The sequence below is a fragment of the Rhamphochromis longiceps genome, linkage group LG12 (genome assembly GCF_057381845.1).
Source record: "Rhamphochromis longiceps isolate RC_006_pf linkage group LG12, R_longiceps_female_GT1.1, whole genome shotgun sequence".
Lineage (NCBI taxonomy): Eukaryota > Metazoa > Chordata > Actinopteri > Cichliformes > Cichlidae > Rhamphochromis > Rhamphochromis longiceps.
The window spans coordinates 38,753,210-38,775,793 of NC_140568.1; the positions used below are offsets into that span (position 1 = coordinate 38,753,210).

Below are 22,584 nucleotides of genomic sequence, written 5' to 3' on the forward strand. Positions count from 1 at the left end.
AATGAGGTAAAAATGACTTTATTCCTGTGATGTTGGACTACATCAAACCCAGTGTTTCATCGGGCAGCTAGATTCAACAATAACAGAGATACCTATGCAACAGTTATATACAATACACCGACACTACTACATTTTAATAGCCTTGATTTGATCAGGATGATGAAAGAGGACCTGTTAAATAAAACGACAGTTTAAAGGTTCAAACTGATAAATGTTACTGTCTTTTCAATTGCAGTCAATTAAGTCCATTTGCAGTCTGGAAAACTGCGTGTCATTGGGACGGATGGGAACCAGACAGCCTGTCGTAAGGCACTGCTAGGCTGATGTTGTAGTTGTAGCCATAAGACTCTATGTAGTCAGACCTGCAGATGGGCAGGATGTGATCCTGTGACAGGGCGTCCTCAGAGAAGTCATAGTGGCAGATGACTCCTCTGTGTCTGAAGTTTAGAAAAACAAAACATTGACATCAGTAACTGTTAGGTTTTGTATTGTTGATTGTCATTTATGCTTAGACTTTGCTTTAGAAGACTGAGACAAAACGGCAGACATGCAGTTTAGCTCATTTATCCCCTAAATGCATCATCTCCAGAAAATCATAAATTACTGTTTTTAAATGTGGATATGGGATAACAATCACTTAATGATTGTGTGTGTTCAGGGCAGACTGTAGCTTTCTGAAGAAATGCTTATCCAAGCAACATGAATGAGTGACTGAAGGAAGCCAAAGACGTTACAAAAACATGTCTAGCATCTCTTTGTGACTAAACATTGTAAAACGGTTTGTCCAGTTGTCATTTTTTCCATACCCATTCAAAAGGCCTGTACGAATTAAATTTGTTAGTTTGTGACTACATTAACAGCGAATCTCCTCACAAAAATAGCCCAACAAACGTGCTTGTCTGAGCGACGCAGCCACACAGCAGTCATTTTTGGGGAGATGCTGGTAACACGCTTTAGCTCAAATGTGAAAAATGCTCATCCTAACAAAGACACAGGGTGTGTGTGTGTGTGTCCACTAATAGACCTACCAAGAACAGACAGAAGCATAGGCAGACAGATTTCTCAAATTACAGGTAAGGTGATGAGTAAGGTCTTACTAAAAGAAGGTACTGTTGTTCTGTACAAAAACATGATCTCACCTAAGGATTTTTGCTACCTCTGGTTACAGTGAGACTACCTTCTTGCTAATGAAGGTCCTCAGCAACCTGTTGAAAAACAGGTTGCTGAGGACTCAGAAATGACAGCTGTATCGCTTTTCTCAAAAGGAATCAACCATCAATCCCTCCATTCTTTTCTGCTTGTTGCATAGTGGCTGGAGCCTATCCCAGCTTTTGTACAAGAGACTTATAGGAGGTAGAAGAATAGAAGAGATCCAGGCAACAACAAAAAAAAGTGTAGGAGGGAGATCACGACCTGCGATGAGCTGTTAGGTCATCATCTGTGATGCAAGCTCCCCGTGGCGACTTGTCATCAGGGATGTTGGCTGTTACCAGAGTGCTGGTGTTGAAGCGTACATGCCTTACAGGATGCCTGCAGCAAAGATGGATAACACCTTGAATATTAAATATATAAATCGCATTCTTGCCAGCATGTGTTTCGCTGATGGATGTATCCACTACTGTAGCATCTACAAAAGATACCAGTTAAGATGCTGAATGTTTTCTATGCGGTGAAGGCACCACAAAAATGACAGTTACTGCTTGGAGATGTGAGTGTGATACTAAACTGACTCCACAATATTGTCTTAAGCAATTTAATTTACATGAAATAAAAACATTTATGTGAGAAGATTACGTTAACTGTGGCACAAGAAACTGAAATGAGAACAGAGTAATCATAATCACTGGTTAAATGTGTTCGAATGAGGAACTACATTTACTACAATGTTAAAGTCAAATACCATACTCATAATGTGATACAGCAGAAATAACATGTTTAAAAAACAATTTTAGTGTTTCTGACAGTTTGTACTGAAAACAGTCCTACCTGTTGTGCATCTCCCATAGCTTTGCTCCCATCCTCATCTCCCAGACACACACCAATCCCTCGCCTCCGCCGCTCACAATCTTCCAGTCATCCGCTTGCACAGAGGTGACCCCCAAGTGGTGGGCGTACAGAGATGCGACAGAAGAGCCAGATCTTATGTCGAACACCCTCACCCTGAGACATAGTAAGGAAAAACCAAAACTAATATTAAGTTATTGAGAGAAAAGTGCTTACTTTTGTCATAAAACTACAGTTATTTAAGTCAGACATCCTTCACAGGCCACTTTATTGTTGGTATCCTTGATAAAACTCCCCTGATGATCCAGCGTAAGACCCATAGAAAAATAAGTGAAGTAAGTACAATAGCACTCTAGCTAATTTTGGATTTTTTTTAACAAAAGTGGACATCTAATACCAAGGGAGAGCTACAGTTTATCAAAGAGTGCATTCATTTGCAGACAAAAGGACTCTATTCTCACTTCTTGAAGGAAACGTTTCAGCACAGATGGCCCACTCCAAACTTTAGTCCCAGCTTGATTTGTTCTCGCATCTGGACAACTATTTCATAATTTGATTCAACAAACCAAGATTATAGTAGTTATTTAAACATGACTACCAACTAATAAGTAACTGGAATACAGACAGAAATCCAAAACCAACTAAACAAGGATCTAAACAATATTCAAGAACGAAGCAAAAAAAGAAAACACAAAGGGCGAGCAAAACACCCACATGCACAAATGTGGAATGAAAAGGCTGCTGTTGTGCAGATACTGTAGAAAATAAGAAGGAATTCAAAGTGTATAAATATATTTGACAGCACATATAGGGAGTGTATATTGTGCACTGTAAATAAACAGTTCATATGTCGAACGTGACAGAATGAACACGACAAAGGATACTTTCTCTGATCCATTTTCAAACACTTATCTTTGTCACCTCATGTTTTTAATAAAGTGTAGCAAGTTTTACTTCATTTGTTGTACTTTTGTTCACTTTTGTATTTAACGTTACCGTTTACCTCTTTTAAAGTTTGACAAGGATTTTCTTTTAATCTTTTCTATGTTTCTCTGATCCTTTCTGTGTTAAAATAAGCTTTTATGATGATATGATAATTATTATTAATTTGCTGGTATATCTGAGGGATGAAAAGCAATAAGAGCAGGCTTTTTACTCTCCAGGTTTTATCAGCAACATGAGCCCAGGGGACCCTCAGCTCCATCTGTTGTCATTGTGGGTTTATTGCAGCTGAAAGCATCCAGGACATGACTCTATCCAGGCCCAACCTTCTTCCAAGACCTCATTACCATAATCAAATTCACTTTGGGGACTCAGACAGATTTCATTTTCCCTTCCAAACTTTTTAAAAGAATCAGCCTTAAATAGCTAAATGGGCACTGAGGACTTGTTGTCTGCAGTTAGTTCTGCCTGTTTAGTGGCATTACGTGATGGAAGCACACGTTTAAACAATGAGGACTGACCATTACTGCCAGACCTTGGGGAACCATAAATCTAAAGCAGAAGGCGGCTCTGTCTTCAGTTAACTGTCACTGGCTAGGCTCTTCTTCATTAATCAAGAGGAGCTCTCCCTAATACGAGATGTGTGGGAGAAGTGCAGTTAACCCCTGAAAAGCTATTTACCTAACGCTGGAAGAAGACATCAATCATTGCGCCCTGAGAGAGACAACCGATTCAGTGGTGTGATTGGATGATTGCACCGGTCTTGTAGTTTTAGCTAAGCTTGATATTCCGTTAAAATGGATGTCTTAAAAACTGGGAATAACTAATTTTGGCTCCTACAGTTGAGTAACAGTGTTCAAATAATTTGTTAAGTTCATTTTGTTTTTTTTCCATTCAAAGTTATGGGTTAAGTATTAAATGATCAACAATAAGATGGAGATTTAAGTGGAATAAACCAAATTCCACCACAATTTTTTTTTAAAATTGATCGATTTTGGAGTAATATAATGTGCACAACTGTGGATGCTCCCCTTAGCGTAGAATAAACTGCTAGTTTGTGTTGCGTGCCAGATAATGCTGTGCCACGTATAGCCTGTGCACCGAAAATGTTGTAGCAAAAATATTCATTTGCATATGCAGTGGGCAACACGATCTCCAACTAAACCCATATTTTCTTGTGCGTTTCTCGAGCAATTTTTTATTCAATTGAAAGCCTGCTATTTTTGGATTGAAATATGCATCTGTGGTTTGTGAAAAAAGCATGCCACAAAGCAAAAATCACTTAGGTTTTCGTATCTGATGTAAAGTGCTGTTGTTGATGTCCATTAGTCTTTGATTATGGAAAACACAGGGACATTCATTTTTTCAGAAAGATTGATGGAAAAAAGGCTAAATAAGTGATTGCATTCTGTTACAGAGGCGAGCCCAGACATGACGTAAGGACATCAAATTTCTTTCTTTTGTTTCGAGACTAAGCATGCTAGCATTTTCTAATTAGCACAAAGTATAGCTGAGAGTGATGTTAATCCTATTAGGATTTATTTATTTATTTATTCTTGTGGGAAACAAATGGCGGTTTGGAATTTAATGCCAAATGAAAAATATTTCATTGAAAACCACAAATATCAACCGCATTATTTCTCTAGAAGAAAAGTTCAAGGACCACAAGAAAGTAAATACAGTTTTGGTCAGAAGTTTACAAGCACTCATCATGGGCATGACTGTCGTGGTAATTTGGAGCTTTTAGTGCATTGTGCATCTGTAATCCACATACTGTCTAAAGTATACTTGCTCAAGTAAATGTCCAGTAGCAAGTTGCACCTTGACCAGGTGATTTTGGTAGTGATCAACAAGCTCCTTCCTTCATAATTCAGGCTGGATCCTTCACCACTCTAGGTAGAATTGGAAGAAGTTATTTAAATTGGTTGGTTTCCTCGCATAGACTCGACTTTTAAGCACAGTCCAAAAATATCAGTACTGTTGAGGTCAGAGCTTTGGGCGGGTCATTAGCTTAGTGTTATCCTGTTTAGTCCATTCCAAAACCTTCCTAACTTGTATATCTACAGTTCTCCTTCTTAGACCTTCCTTGGACTTTCCCTTTGTCCTCAAAAGATTTAAGTGAATATATGTATTTAAGTACATGGATAATTTTGACCGCGTTTGCAAAAGAGAAAATCCAAAATATTCAAAATTCAGGCTTATACACCCAAGTCTTCTTTTTTTAAAAAGATTATTAAAGATGCATGCTGTACAATCGCTCTACCCTGAAAAATCAACAGTTTAAAGAAATCATTACAAGCATATGTAAATGTCTGGTCACAACAGTGTCTGTGAAATATTTTGGTCCAAACCATTCAATAAAACCTTAACTGTTTCACTGTATGTCAGAGATGTTCCTGGTTAGAATGGACCTCTGTAGGTCAGCATGATAAGCCCATGTATAATCTATCAAACTTCAAACTGGCATAGCTGTTCATGAAGCCGTGCCACAAAACATTTGATTGAAGGATAAGTTTGCCAGTAAAACGGTCTCAAAGCTGAACACAATATGTGCAGTCCTTCTTAACTGTAACAGTACTCATTATTTCTTCAATTTCTAAATATATGTAATATTTCCCTTTGTTACATTGTTCCTGTTTACACAAATATGGCAAGGTTTTTCCCGACAGCCATCATTTGGACTCCTCATGTGCTCCTTGGATCTCGCAAAAAACAAAGGGACAAAACTCATTTGGACAAAAAGAAGGGATGCATTAGGCTCTGGCCTTAAGCCACCCTGTTGAAGGGCCAAGATTTCAGACTGTCCCTCAGTTTCCCAATTTCCATTTGTCCTCGGCTGTGCGCTGCATCAGCTGGGGCCAAAGTGGAAGAGCCAACCTGGTGTGTGTACCTCTCTGGACAAAATCTGATCAGAAAGTCCAAGAGGAAATCACTGAATTATTCATTCAAAGGGTGCTGTTGAATATTACTATGAAAATCACAATTCTGTGACACTTGACAAAAGATCTTTAGTGGAGCATTTCCTGCTTTTGTATGAATGTCAGGAGTCATAACTAGTAAGAAGAGGGGGAAAAAAATAGAACCTAAACAATACGATGTGGTCTGTCTTTTGCTGTCAGCCAACTACTTAACAGCCAGATGGATTTGGTGCTGAATAGAAACAGCGGGGGCAGCTTTGGACAAAGACACGCCAGGGATTTTTTTCTTTCCTGCCAGCTCATGCACTGTAGCACCACTAACAAGTAGAGAATGGCTCTTTTATGTGTCCTTTTCTCAACTGGAGAGCCAGGTTAGCAATGTGGTAAGTGTGTCTACATGAATGAAGAGAATCAAGATAGCCAAATTTTTCTCTTCTATAGTATCCCAGGTACTGGAGGAGAAAGACAATGAAAAGCGAGATATTTGTCTATTTAAGACAAAGAACAGAACATCACTCTTCTAAAAAACTGTTAATGAATTAATTTTCATCTCAAAAAGCTTTTCAAAGCCTTGTTTTTCAACATAAAAGGTTGTACTCTAAAAAATTCACAAATTTAATCAAGCCACGTCTTTCACACATTTTCAAAACATCTGTTATCCACTTCAAGTAACCTTAGCTTTCCAGCCTTCTTCATCATCAGGTGTCGCTTTGAGAAAACAATTTCACAGGCACACTCCTTTTAGCTTGCATTCTTGGCTCAGGTTTCTGATATTATGCACGATTTTACATCTGTATGTGTGTTTTTGTGTCCTACCTCCTGTCTTTGTTCCCACACACCAGCAGATGAGGAGAGCTGTCTCTCAGGTTGATGCAAGTGAAATCTCCCGGTGAGTTGCCGACAGAAACTGTCGGTTTGCGCGTCTCCAGGCTGTAGATGTGGATCTGAAATTTGAGACAAACATTACTCTTTTCATATATGACAGTTAGTCAACTTCCAAGACTGTCACCACATGCATAAACCGTACAGCAGATTTTAGCTCTCAATATAAGACACTACAGTGGAAGTGTGAAACCAAATCAACCGAAATAACAGCATCCTACTGAAAAACTAGAAATACAACAAAAAGCTCCTAAAACCAGCAAGCATGCCCAGCTGAGTGTCGCCAGGGAATATATAAAAACTGCATAAGGGTGCATTGTCAGTGGGTTGCACTGTTACAGAGACAGTTAAAAAGAATCTATTGTATATAACAACTTTAACTGTTTTTATCGGTGTTAATCATCATCTAGTTATATATGCTAATAAAATTTTGTGTAAAAAGTGTTACAATTCATAGATTATCTGATCTGCGCACACACAGTCAATAAGGCTACAAACATTTTCCTGTTACCCAACAATGGCTGCTTCATTTTGCATCTAATTTAAGTGCAGCAATGAAAGCACAGGTGAATAACTATTGTAATAGTTTAAGTGCTGGGATTTTCAAGAGATATTCAAACACACATTACTATGTTTATCTCCATTAAAATATTGTTTTTAAACTTTAATCACAAATCTCCTACAAATCTCCTACAATGTTACAGGAAATTGACCAAAAATCAGAAAGTTCAAATAGCTAAAGCCTGAATCACAATGAATGATGCTTAGATCATTCTGATCCACTTTGTTTTCCTCAAATAAATTATACACACACACACACACACACACACACACACACACACACACACACACACACACACACACACACACACACACACACACACACACACACACACACACAATATGTAACTACACCTCAAAGTAAAACTTGTGATACTGGATAGACGGTAATACTGCACTAACTTACTGTACAATTGACAATTACAGGTAACGGCAAACACCCTTGGCCAATTATGTGAATGCATGAAGATGAACTGAGGGGGGAAAAAAAAGACCTGAAGGAAAACTTCAATTACAGCCTTTCCTGCTTTTGGCTTGATGACGGCAATAAACTTTCCTCATACAAGTTACAATGATGTCATCTGGAGCTGGCCTAATTGGTCAATTAGCGGCTGGTGTTTTCTCATCCAAACGAGACAGAACAAACAGGATAACCGCCAGGCAAAATTGTCTTTGAATAATTAAAACGACAAAGAAATTAAAGCGAGAAGGGAGGGAGAGAACAAAAGAGGGCCAAAAGGAAAGGAGGGATAGAAAAGGACAGACAGAGAAAGAGAGAGAGAGAGAGAGAGGGAGGGGGGTAGAGAGACAGCAGGAAACATAAAAGAAGTTTCAAAAAAGGAGAAAGATGATGTAAGCCTTGAGGAGGTGCCAGCAGTTTTTGTGTGTCCCTTATTTGGGCCAAGCAGAGCTTTAATTGTGCACCACCCCGGGGCAAAACCCAAATCACACCGGACTTTGAAATGACAGCTTGATAGGATTTGGACAGGAGAAAAGAGGGAGTACCATGAATTGAGAAGGAGGGGGGGGCACAAAGCCTGCTGTTCACAATGAATCACTGCAGATTCTGGAAGATACTTCTATTAAATATCTGCCTACCTCACCCACTAAAATTATCGCTGAGGGAGGCAAAGGAGCTGTTTAGTGATAATATTACAGGCAGAAAGCAGCAGAGAAAGGATAATCGTATGGCGACAGAGAAGCTGTTAGGTTAATGCATTAGATGAATCTCCAGTGAGGCTTCCAAACAAAAGCAGCTCTAATAGTTGCTTGTATTGGGATGTTTATGTAATTACTCTGTATGCTTTTAAAAAGATGAAAAGCTTAGCAATTACTACTACATGTCAAAGAAAATCTTTTATGCTTTGATAATCTGTACAAAAGCGCAGAAACTGGCTTGGTGTGTCATATCATAGACCAGCAATGGGAAATCATCCTGTGACATGGAAACTCAACCTTCTGTTGGTTTTTGTTCCAACAAAAGAATCCACCGGTTTAAAAAAAACCTACAGACTGCGGGCTTTTTTACTGGACCACACCCTTTTGTTTGGATTCAGCTCTATATTTGCTTTAAATATACGGACAGACAGATGTGAGCGCATCGGATGAAACGCATATTGTTAGGTTTGTTCCAGCCAACACTTTCTAAGACTTGCACTTTACATTTCACTTTGTGAACACTTACAGTGTCGTACAGAGGGTTGGGATTGAGGCTGAATTCTCTATGGACAAACAAAAAATTTACATTTATACGTCAGATGTCGCGCCATGCTGCTCTTTTTAGATTTGCATACTTACAGAATATTTACTTAATCATGCACAGGTGACTGAAAATTGCTATTGGGCTCTTTTAAAAACTTTATTATTATTATTATTATTATTATTTATCCCTAATGATCTGATTTCTGTCCTGACAGATTAGTAGTTCTCTATATAAATATAGAAAACCCACATTTGTACATGCTGTACAAACACAGCCCATCTAACCAGCCCTCTGAACTTTGGGCAACAAGCAGATGACAGGTTTTCAGACAGCACTTGAGCTCAGCGGTAGATCCACTGCAGAGGATTGATAGTTTGCCAGTGAAGAAGCCAGCCTGTTCTGAATGCAGTGCCACAAGCAGGGCAGATGCCAGGGTGCCCCTAGTCCAATGGCAAGGGGAAGACTAGTAGTAATGAGGACCTGGAGAGTAGCTTCAACCACACACGCAGAGACACACACACAAACGAGGGAGGGGAGATTTACAAAAAAAAGAAAGAAAGAAAAAAGTGCAAGCTAAAAGCTGTTGCAAGCCAACGTGTGAGAGATAATCTCTGATGTGATCGACACAAAACAAACTTTGATTTTCAAACAAAACTTCAATAAAGTCACACAACAGCACAACGAGTTAGCTCAACAGAAACGTGGCAGCACGGTTAGTTTTATCTGGGTCAAAATGCTGTAAATTGAAATACTTCACTCTTCTGTCTGGAAAAAAAGGTGTTACATGACTTCCTTGGATGCCACCTCCATGTATCTTAACAGATTTTAATGAACCATATGTTTTCTTACTAAAGGCATAACTAATAGCTGCAGCCAAGTTGTGCTTTGTCTTCTTCACGGTATGAAAATTGCTGATAGAAGCGTGACAGGAGTGACAGACAAGTTAATTAAATTTGTAAGATATTTTAATTAGTCATGCCAATCATGAATTGGCATAATTGAGATGGGATACCAAAGACCACATGTATCTGATCTGCGAGTGAAATTAATCAGATCTAAAAGGCAGTGCATACTGGGAGAGGAACCTTTGATTTTCATTTTTAACCAGCTTTAAAATTTTAACCAATTTTAAAGCTGAAGATAAAAAATATGATCTCAGTTGGACTGTCTGAGACTAGCTGTGTTTACGGAATAATGTTAGAGCTGGGTGGGGGGTTTTAGAATCAGAGGCAATCCCAACAATGTACAGTACTCGGGATAACACTTTAGGAGTAGGGCGCCAACTACAGCCTGAACGATCCACTTAGCTGTCTATAATTTTTCCAGTAAATATTTTGTCACACTGTCTATGAACACCAGTAAGTTAGGAAACAAATTTCATATCTGGTGCTATCTGATTTACAGACCCCCACATCCCACAAGAAAAACTGATAGTAATCAATTAAAAATGAAGCAAAAAGAGACAAAAACAGATAATTCTCACTCTGGAAAAGCAAGAAGCAAAGAATGTTTTCAGTTATAAAACCAATTTCCTCTTTTATCAAGCTACAAATATTTTTTCTACAAATCAGCTCAAAATTAAATACAGAAACAGCAAAAACAGCACGTTTGAGACTGCATCCATGGATCCATCCGTATTAGCTTGTGATATTTTCTTGAGAACATTAAGAGGATGCTTCCCAGTTTTTCTTGTTTCAGTTAAAGAGTTTTGTGAAGATATGAAAGGAAATTTCTAACTTTGCCTCAGCTTCGAGGGCAAAAAATACTTCCAAAATTCCAATTAAAAAAAAAGTTAACCACTTTCCAGTTGGATCGAGCTCTACCCCAGGAAAATTTTTTCACCCAACTCTAGCTAGAATCTTTGAAAAATTCTGTTAACAATCAGACAAACAAACAGAAATATATTAATTGAATCAATCAGATAACCTTCTTGGTTGGTGGATTTAATTAAGTGATACAAAAGTGAGACCCTTAAAATAACAAATGCTTACCTAAATGTCAGTCTCTATACTATTTAAGAGGATCATCATATATTAAGGTTTCACTGCTAGTCTCTCTTTGGTCCACTATGTGGTGCTTTAGTGCTGTCGCTGAAAATGTGCTGCAGCGTTCCAGCTGTGATTTCTAACAGGAATGATGTCAGTGTAGTATCTTTGCCAAAAAGCAATAAGTCACCAACAAACTGGTGTGTGCACTCACACACACAGTGGGTATTTGCAGCTCTACAGCTACCACTCCACCACCACATTTAATTGAGACTGCCTTCTTTGAATAAGCAGTTTACTTGAATCTTTATCATCACAGAAACACATGATTTAGATGAAGTGAACCTGACCACATAATAACTGCTGACTAGTTGTCCCCAGATCCCAAAAGATGAGTTTGTCTCATGGCTATTTGTAGTCTCTAAGTAATGGCTTAAGAGTCAATTAGGTACATGGAGTCCTTAGAAACACAGTATTATTAGAAGCAAACAGATACAGATCAAGGAACAACACTCCACAAAAGGTGCTCCTAAAGCTCTAGTAATTAAGAGCAGAGGTCCAGAGAGGGTTTGCATTATTTAGGCTAGCTATTTATGCTATAAACTAATCCCCTACAGGCACATGACATTATTTCTAAAGGGACCCAGGGGGTCTAAAGGGACCTCAAGTAATAGTAATCACACCCGCAAGAAAGTTTAGACACAGAGCAGAGCACCTAAAAACCAGAAGCAGTTGTAAATATAGACCAGATTTAAAAAGGGAAAATGAATCTATTCCCCAAAATGTTGTTCTTTTTTTTCCCTAAGAGAAGATTGGTATTTCAGCTACAAGCCAGTGATTAAAACTGACACTGGCCTAAAGCCAAAACTTTTGTCCTCACTGCTTTTCACTCAGTAAATTATATTTGTGCAACAAAACATGCATCATTCCATTTAAACAAACCAAATTATTTACCCCGTACAACTTCCCATTTTTTCATTACGCACCTGCTGTGAGCACAGCTGACCTTGTTAACTCTGATGGAAACCTTCCATTTCAATTAGCGAGGTCAAGGTAGCTTTTTATACATTTAAAATCCAGCTGCAGAGTCCAGAGGCCTTCCATCTAGTTGGTCGACGTTCAAGGTTTTGTTTAGGTTTATTTGTGTTTCGCAGTATTTTCAATTCCACCCACCACAAAACCTTGATACAGCTCCATCAATTCCATTAACATACAAACACTAGATTACAATCCCACATACATACATACTGGAGTGCCCTTCATAAAGGCTTAAATAATCATCATAACAGCATGTAAATTAGTGGCCAAAAAAAAACAAAACTGTGGATAATCACTTTATTCTCTCCCAGAAAAAAAAAATGCATATGTCAAGTGAAGAGTTGCAGATGTACCATTATAACAACGTGCTTTATGTTGACTTTTATAGCTTTTACTGAGAGCTTGTTTTTGGGCAAATGAAATTAAACTTATAACAAAAGTGTGTGTGTGTGTGTGTGTGTGTGTGTGTGTGTGTGTGTGTGTGTGTGTGTGTGTGTGTGTGTGTGTGTGTGTGTGTGTGTGTGTTTTTAATGTCTTGGTGGGGACCAAAATCTCAAATTTACTACACTGGTGGGGACCAACAGCCCACATGTGGACCAAAAATCAAGGTGCTTATGGGGTTGAAGGCATTTTTCACACTCAAAATGTGGTTTTAGTGTCAGGGTTACAATTGGGTTATGGTTAGGTTTAGGGTAAGGCATTCATTTTTGATGGTTAGGGTTAGGATAAGCAGCTAGGAAAAGCATTATGTCAATGAGATGTCCCCACTAACTAGCAACACCTGATATGTGTGCATGTGTGAGCATGCATAAGCTTTACAAAAACAAAAATGTTACATGTGTTTTTATTTTTAAATGTCATAATCATTGTTAATGCTGGTATATCACAAAACCCCTAGTTTTAATAAAATAATTCACTTTCCCAATAAAAAAATCCATTTATTATTGAGTAAATGGATTTTACACCAGACTAGAAAATGGTTCATTTGCCACTATTAGCAGACGAATAATTCCCTGTTCATACTACATCATCATAGTCAAAAACTGGACAATCATGGCCAGCTGTACTGTTTATTGCTGATTTCATCCACGAGCAGACCTGAAGCTTTGCAGTGCTTTATAAACATTAAGGCCTACTCAACTTTGATTTTTCATGTGCCATATACATCACATAGCAAAAAAGTGCCAGGGTTCAGTTTTAGGTTTTCTGAAGAAACTGTGTAATTACACTGATTAAATTAAGGTACTTTTAAAACCTATGTGTTCATTTTCTATGGGAACTGTACACAGAAGCTGAACCCACCTTGTTCCCTCCGTCATGCATGGCCCAGCCTGTGCGCTTCACCCCAAATGCAACATGGGATTCTGAGGCATCCAAGCAGGTAACAGGATGACCATAGACTGAGTGGAGCATCAATGGCTCCTCCTCCCGAGGGTCCAACAGGTACATGGACTCTCCTGCTGCCAGAGCTGCCAACGGACATTGCTGGTCCCTACCTGGGACTAAAGTCATGCTCTCTACCTGTGAGATTAGACAGGATGGAGCACATTTTTTTTTTACATATACATCAGTATAGAAAGTGACTTTATTAAGTATATAACTGCATTTTAGTACATTACTTGCACACTTATGTACAAGTCATTTAATCACTGCACTTTTTAATTCTTTGATCATGTCACCTTGGTCTTTTTTGTCCTTCCCTACCTGCCACATAAATGCCTACTACTATGCCTGTGAACTCAAACTACCAGGATACTAAATAAATAACCAGTACTTTAAGTGATTTCCTCCACAGTCCAAACCCCAACGAAAGCCAATTTCTAACTTGATATTCAGAGAAAAGTTGAAAGCAACAGTCTATTAATTAACATAATTGCACATTGAAATGTGTCATCTGATAAAAATGAAGAACTCTGACTCACAGTCTTGGGTAGCTGAGTCTGGCATACTGTCCTCCAGTAGCCACAGTCTTTTGCGCAGTCAAGCCGAACATCTGATCCAGTGGCAGAGATCAGGACAGGACTGTCAGGGCTTAGGGACAGAACTTGGATCCTCCCTGGAGTCTGGTAGTGGTAGATGGGTTCCCCACCTGTCTCTGTGCTCCACAGGTCTACACAGCCTATCCCAAAAACAGTCCCCAAGTCTTTTACTGTATGCATTTAATGTATGCATTTATCACATAAGGAAAAATGATAAACAAAGGGCATCATGTACAGAAATTACAAGTGCATCTAACCATAGGTTTCTAGGCTTGATAAAGAAAAGTTGATTGAAAAGACTAATGATTGCCTTGCTTTTGATTAGAAGTTATACATAGTGTGTATTTGGTGTGGGCAATGCTTTGCCCAAAAGATACCACTGCATTACACATATACACACAAACACTGACCATCTTCATACGCAGCAGCAGCCAGCGTGCCGTTGACCTGGACGTGACTAACATGTGGTCTCGGCTCAGTGTTAGCAGACAGACTATTGGCCTTCAGGTACGAAGCCGTTGAGTCCCAGTGGAGGGTATCCCACAGCCTCACATCACCAGACGTGTACCTTAAATCCAAACACGCAAAAAGTTCATCAGTCTAAGGAAAGTTTTGTTGACCTTTTTTTTTTTACAGCACGTTGAAAAGTTTCCACCTTCGAGAACACCTGACGTCACCCTCTCACCGCTGAATCATTTCCCCTTTCACACCCTCCTCCTTTGCTCACTCTGACTTGTTATTTTGTTTTCATCCTTTGTTACACGATCTTTCGACAATTACGATGGTGTTGTTTGGGCGACACAATAACAAACATTTCGCCCCATTTTCCAGGACAGCTTGCCCACCACGAGTTTTCAGTTCCTTTTTAAATTTTTTATACATCACAGCTCTAAAACTTCTGTCTTACTACAAATGAAGTAATATTTGATCATTTATTTAAAAGTATACTTTCACTGAGACTGGGATATGCACACATACACAGTGATACACACTGGACCTTGATTTTACTTTGGGTTTAAATATTGATTTTATTTGTTCTGATGACATTTTTATCTCTGATCATCACTGTATTCGCCGCTGTATTCATAAATTCCTCGACAGCGGGACTTTTTTAGATGCTTTTAATGTAAATCCATCCCCTCAAAGCGATGCCGATTTCTTAAGAGATCTATTTAATAAGCATTGTCTTTCCATTTTGGATGAAATTTGTCCAGTTAAAATGAGACAAGCTTCTGTTTTTAGTCCTCACCTTGGCTAAATGACAATATTTCCTGCTTAAATCGTGATTGTCGCAAAGCTGAGAGCTTGTGGAAGAAAACTAATTTAAATGTTCATCTCCTTTACTTCAAGGATCTGTTAGTTTCTTTCAACAATGCAATTAGAGATGCGTGGGCTGCCTATTTATCTTATCTGGTTGCAAAGGGCAGAGGTAATCCTAAGGTGTTATTTGACACTATTACTGTATTGACATTATTACTCCTGCTCCACCTGCTGCCCCATTTATTCAAATGAAGACTGTGAAAATTTCCTTCCTTCTAGAAAAAATTAGTAATATAGGAAATTATTTTTCCCCATCAGCTTATGCACTGTCTGATCCTACTCTAGCTTGGTCTGTTATTTTAGAACATTTTCTACCCATTTCACTACCCGAGCTGGTAAAAATAGTTAGCTCAATGAAAGCATCCTCCTGTTCACTTGACTGTTTGCCTGCATCGCTATTCAAAAGTGTCTTCCATTCCACTGGTCCCTGTGTGCTCACCATAATTAACACCTCTCTGACATCTGGTAAAGTCCCTGCTTATTTTAGAAATGCTGGTATACAACCCCTTTTAAAAAAACCTAAGTTAGACCTTTTCTTACCAGCAGTTACAGTTTTAGACAAACATAATATTCTTAACAAATTCCGGTCTGGCTTTCGTAGAACCCATTCTACTGAAACAGCCCTTCTTAGGGTCTCCAGTGATATTTTGTTGCAAAACGATGCAGGAAAATGTTCTGTTTTGCTGATGTTGGATCTCACGTCGGCCTTTGACACCGTTGACCATCACATCCTACTTGAAAGACTAAAATACTGGGTCGGTGTATCTGGATCTGCCTTAGAGTGGTTCTTATCATATCTGTATGAACGTTACTTTTTTGTGGCAGTTTCTAAATACAGGCCATCTTCGACGTCCCTGTACTATGGTGTGCCACAAGGCTCTGTGCTGGGGCCTTTATTGTTCTTAATATATCTACTTCCCCTCCAGCATGTTTTGAGCCCCTTTGAGGACATCTGTTACCACTGCTACGCAGACAATATCCAGTTATACATTTCTTTTAAGCCCCAAGATGTTTCTAAGCTACAGATTTTGAATGAGTGCTTAGATTCCATTAAAGTTTGGATGGCTGACAACTTCCTCCAACTTATAGAAGGAAAGACTGAAGTCCTTGTATGTTCTCCTGATAGACACGTACCTAAGATAATGAATGCTCTTGGTCCCCTTGCAACATTTGTGAAATCGTCTATCAGGTATCTAGGGGCAATCTTTGACCTAGCTTTCACTTCGGATGTTTACGTCAAATCTCTGTTTCGGTCCTGCTTTTATCACTAAAGAAACATTTCTAAACTAAGCCCTATTGTATCTCGTACTGAACTGAAGATTGTCGTTTATACTTTCATTTCATCAAGACTACTGTAATTTACTGTTTAAGTGTTTAAACAGACTCTTTGGAGCGTCTACAGATTTTTCAAAACACTGCAGCAAGACTTCTGACCAAAACAGCTGCACTGGCTCCCCATTGAATTCAGAGTCCATTTTAACATTCTGGTGCTCTTCATGGACAAGCTCCTGCCTACATCATTGAACTTCTACAGCCCTATGTCCCTAGCAGGTCACTGTAGGTCATGTAAGCAGGGTCTACTTGTCATTCATTATACAATGCTGAGAACTAAGGGAGACAGAGCTTTTGCCACTGTGGCTCCCAGACTGTGGAACTCACACCCACCGAGCTTAAGATCTCTGGACTCAGTAGCTTCTTTTAAAAAAACAAATAAAAACACTTTTTTTAGAATTGCATTTAGTTAACTGTTGTCTGTTTTGTTTTATACTTTGTTGTCGTTGTGTGAAGCACTTTGTGATCTTTTATCTAGAAAGGTGCTATATAAATAAAGTTTTAGCTTACCTTATAATACATAGAGATGCATTATATATTTAAAAAATGAATAATAAGAAGAAGAATATGCATGTACGATTTCAGACACATTAAAACAAAACTAATTCAGACCATGTATGAAGTTTGGCTTGATAATTAATTGGTATGCAATTTACAAATTTACAAATATTAGAGAAATTCTCACATTTAAAAACTTTTAATTTGGTCAATTGGCTGACAAATTACTTTACCAGTTTTTCTTCAAAAGTTTTAATGAAATACATTTTTTTATCTATCAACAAACTAATTAATAACCCTAGACCAGATGCTAAAATTAAGCTTAAATTTGATTTCGGTGATTTTTTTTTCCTCCACTTTTAGTCTTTCAAGGAAAAAAAAAACAAAAAAAGGTTTTCTTTCATTTTCTTTCATACATTTGATGCTGTCTGCCTAACTCGGGGCCAAACCAATCTAACTTATCGGGAATCCAATCAATGGGTCACACCAATGTAGACCTCAGGGATTAAATTAACATTAGTTACACAAAAGTGAATTTATTTGCAAGGATGATTAATTGATCATAAAATACCTCATGCAGCTCACTCAAAAATAACATTTCTAGTAGCACAATTTCTTCAACAGATTGGAACATGACCTTCTGTTCATGTCATGTCATTTCACCAGACTCCAAGTTAGTGGAAAAGCCCTAACTATATCCCATCACACCTAAAACTCTCAAACCTTCCTCTTTCCTGTTTTTTTCTTTTTCTTTTTTCGCCTAAGCCAATGAGCTCTCTCTACAGGAGACAGCAAACTGCCAAAGTTCCCACCTCCGCGGATACCATCATGTCTGAACAAGTGTGCAGTCGCAGTGTGTCATGCAGTCACAGCAAGTGTGACACAGGGTGTTCATGCGAGCACCCGTTATTTGCATGCATGACTTTGTTAGCGGGGTTTGGCAGAGAGTAGACAATTGGGACACACACTTTGACTTAATTGGTACGTCAGCACAATGCCAGCTATCAACAGGAGGAAGATGATGTTGAATCATATCCAAGGAACTCGTCAAAAACTTTGTACAAGAAGAGTTGTGCACTGATTACTGCAATCTTCACGCAAGCCTCGGGAGATCCGGCCTCTATGTTATTGTGTGACTTTAAGAACTGTTGGGTTAACGAGACAGCATCTTATGTTGCTTTTTAAGTGCCAAATCTCATTTCACTGGTTTTCTAATAAGATTTAGTGGAGACAATTGAATCACTTCTGATTACTCTTAACGGCCATTGATTCCTTTCTAGATAAACAAATTCAAGTAGTTGAATTACCTTAGTTGAATTAACTTTTAATATAATGGGAAAAGTATTGATATTGTTAATTTGTTAATAGCAGTAGTAAGAAAAAGAACAATTTAACAGCATGTTAACATTGTGCAAGGTGCCTTATTTCATAAATGCAATTTTCGTTGTTTTATGTGTCTTACATGTGCTTTTTATCAGTGGGACACAGCAGGACTGAGGGGACTCTAATCACATCACTCTAAAGAGATGCTCCAAATTTCTGAGGCCTTATTGGGTCCCTTTGGCCACTCACAATCAATCACTGTCTCAGCCAACTAGTTCAAAGCAGTTGCAGTTTATTTAAACTGCAATTTATTTAACCCTTCCCTCACCATAGGACCATAAAGACACTCGTTTTGACTGAATCACACCAGTCACTAAATTCCAGAGTACTCAGTACATTATCATGGCTCTTTTAACTTGGCCTTTATTTTCATCTTCATCTTCATCATCAAAAGAAATGGAAATGGAAAAGGAATTAGAAGATGGCACATAGAACGTCCACTAACAGTTTAGCCCCCTGGCAACTAACCCTATGGGAGGCTTTAAGGCTTTTTTGTAAATGTCAGTGCTGTGAGCTATACGAATGATAATTGTGGACATCACACTCATGTGGGCCAATGACATGTGACTGAATGTGGCAATACATTTGGATACTTAAGGCATCCGTCTGTGCACGTTCTTTAGTCTCAAAATCTTTTGCACCACTTCAACTCCACCCTCTTTCTCTGAAGCTTCTCAAAATTTGGGGTGGTGGTGGTGAATGTCAGCAAAGTGAAAAACTGATCTCAACTGTAAAAATGGAACAATAAACGATATTTGATAAGTACTGACTTACGTGTTAATTTTTGGTAACAATGTTAGAAAATCATTTATTTACACTGTTAACTATCACATGTTCCAAATCTTTGACCAGAAAATTATTACCAGCTTATAGTCTTAAATTCACCGCCTGTCTCATCCCATGAAATTGAAGTCACTTAAGTGTTACTGCAAGTACATTTCTAACTGCTTCACTTGATTCTTCAATTGACTTTAAATGAATTATCCCCCTAATAAGGGAAAACCAAATGTGTTGGATTGTCAGTAACCACTGCAATAAGACATATAGTCATACATGTTTAATTAAACACCCAGTAAAGAATCAGAAAGGTTATGATCAAGATTAATTTACACCAAGACACCTGACAAGAAAAAGAGACAGAAGCACAAGGCAGAAGAATTGAGTATATGAGGAGTCAACATTACAGTTAACATCGTTACTAATCGGCTGTCAGAAGCATCCTATATGCATCCTTGATACTCACCCAGCTAAGACGAAGTTGTCATAGGAGCTGACGTCACAGAGCACCTTCCCCAACTCGAACTGCAGCTGGCTGATGGATCCCACTCGATTCTAGGTGAAAATTATAGGCTGGCTGAAAACTGATATATTTTATTAGATGAGAGACGCGCAGCTGGTCTACTGTCAGTTCTGCACTAATATCAGTCTGAGAAATACAGTAACAATTAGTATTTCCCAATGAAGTGAAGCAGTGATGCTTTACAAAAGAAAGCTTGTAAGGGCCTTGCTGTATAGTGTCCATGTTCTTCTGCCTGTGCGGGTTTTTCTCTGGCTACCTCACACATATTTTGAAGGTAGGTGCAAGTGTGAGTGCATGTCTGTCTGTTAGTTTTACCGATACAATTAGGGTAAGTCGATGTCCCAGTTTATGTATGACAGCACAGGATTTTCATCCTCTGTCCCAGTATCACAAATTGACATAATGTCCCACATTTTAATGGGCCCCAGTTTTGAATAGTAAGTGCTTCAGGAGACGCTTTCCCAAAGTCTGCCTTTTTTCTGAGAAAGCAGGAAAGGCAGTTATCTAGGTCAACTTGTCACCAGCTTTTCCAGTTGTGCAAAGTCCAGTGAGGAAATGCAGTGAAAATGAAATCTTTGTGAATCTGTAGGTCATTCAAAGACTGTCTTTTGACTTATTCTTCAATTTTGCACAGCTGCTGGATGGAAGCATCTGATTCGCCACAGTAAAGTAGTTCAAGCTCACCTTCCAGTTGAAGCGCACCGTTTTAGAAGAGTTCCTGCAGTCTCGCAGCATACTCTTCCAGCAGGGCGAGTCAGACATGCTGGCATTCTGATGGTAACCATCCCTCACGCACAACTTGAACCACAGAACAGAGTCCTCTGCAAGGACTCTCCATGCCCTGCTCACCTGAGAGAAGATTAAACCGTGTAACTGTGGATTGAGTCAGCATACATTAAGAGCTTGCATCACTTATTTCTATTTAACAAGCTCGGCTGACTGCCAAATGGACTCGTCACATGCGGGTCTGGCACACAAAATGTAATTTATTAATCTGTACCAAATTAAGTCATGAAAGGCAAATAAAGCTGCCCTAAGCAATTCAGTATGTGTTGCTACAAATGAAGAACTTAACTTTTTAAATCACAACACATCGCTATTGTATAGCTGGGGTGCGGTTTTGGCCATGAAGATTTCTGGTCCCTGTGCAACAAAATAATTTGTTTTAGCCTCAGAGTTGTTTTAATTTGAATCACTCCCAGATTGTAACGCTTGTCAGTGTGCAACTGTTCTTCTAAAGTAGAGGTTCAAAAACCCTTTTTAGAATGTGAAAGATAGATACTTGCAATAACCCCTTGATGTTATCCACTCGCTCACTTAAGCAAGACTTAAGTCACCAAGTAGTTCAATAAAATAATGATTTATTTCTCTGTTGCCCATTTAAACACATTTTAGAGCTCTATTTTCACAAGAAAATAGCGAAGAATACTCACGAGTAACCAGATAAGCATATGTCCATTCCTGTCCCATTAATTGGACAATTTATTTTATTTTGAAGTGACTGCCAAAACAATGTCCTATTTATGTAAACACTTTTTTCATCAAATGAATCCCTTCTGTTGGCTGAAAACTACAGTACCAGGGTTTTCCATCAGTGAATACAAGGCCTTGCAACGTCGTCTTGTGAAAAACCTGATTAACCTCTAAGATTCATTCTGGAGCTGGTGGATGAAAACACTGACCTGCACCCCTGAGGTGACGTTTGTCCAGCCTCTTACTCAGACTGCTTACCTGGGCACATCGGCCTAGTTCTGCACAGTTGAGATATTGGAATATCTTCAAAGCTATCTCATACGGCAACTCAATATCAAAGAAGGGAATGTCATTGACTTCATTCTGCAAAACAGATCATTAAACACACATTATATACCCAGCTGACTGTGGTCAAGTACCATCTGACGGTGTGCATTATCGCTCTCATACCAGATCCTGAATGAGTTGGTCTACCAGCTCTTCTTCTTTCTTGACCTTTCCCTGAGGCTGCTGCTGCAAGGATGAGCTGCAGACATTAGTCATGTTATGATATTGCCTCTTTCTCCTGCTCCTCTCCTCCTCAATTCTGTCCAACAGAGGGCTGGTCCTTCCATCCAGCAAACTACTTGCAATGGACACATACTGAGGCTGATCCTCTGTCTCTGCGGCAGCAGCAAGAGCAGCAGGTTTTCCCCCTACACGAACATGCTCCGTGCAACCACCTTCTTCTGGCTTTGAATAACTACCGGCCTTGTTAAGATTTTTTAAGTCTCTCTGGCCTAACTGATCATCAATATCCCGGGAAGAGGAAGGCGCACAAACCAGTCGTTGCTCCCCCTTTTTACTCGATAACTCTCGTTTCCAACGCTCCCTGAACGCAGCAAGATCGTTCTCTGCCATATTCTTCTGTCATCGCTGAAAATCTAACTTTTTTTCAACATTACAAAGTAAAATTTTGTAGTTTTACAGACGAGTTAAGAATAGAAACAGAACGACACCGACAAAAAACAAGCACGTCCTCCTGTATAAATAGTCCGAAGAGGGAAAGCGAGCAAATGTGCAAAAGTTCCGCCAAACTTTTAATTCCGCATTTTTATTATAGACGCGTCGATTGCAGGGGGAGATATATTGTATTTGTGGGCAATGTTTTGGCAATTTGTTTTTATACAAAATTTATTATTTCGTATTACATAGTTATGTGTACAGGATGATCACATTTTAGAAAAAGTGCAATTTTTATTAGAACTTTAAAAGAATTTAAGCGTGC

At 38.8% G+C, this 22,584-nt stretch overlaps 1 protein-coding gene across 1 annotated transcript; it reads right to left on the reverse strand.

Moving 5' to 3' along the window:
• Nucleotides 1–17: 17 nt before the first annotated feature.
• On the reverse strand, nucleotides 18–22,358 carry fbxw8 (F-box and WD repeat domain containing 8). The gene is made up of 11 exons (XM_085426255.1): nucleotides 21,768–22,358; nucleotides 21,576–21,680; nucleotides 20,529–20,693; nucleotides 19,788–19,876; nucleotides 14,422–14,579; nucleotides 13,955–14,151; nucleotides 13,335–13,553; nucleotides 6,681–6,808; nucleotides 1,987–2,160; nucleotides 1,414–1,530; nucleotides 18–437 (listed from the first exon to the last, which is right to left on the reverse strand). The coding sequence occupies exons 1-11, from the start codon at nucleotides 22,215–22,217 to the stop codon at nucleotides 272–274; spliced, it is 1,968 nt and encodes a 655-aa protein (XP_085282381.1). The 5' UTR covers nucleotides 22,218–22,358; the 3' UTR covers nucleotides 18–271.
• Between the last annotated feature and the right edge of the window lie 226 nt (nucleotides 22,359–22,584).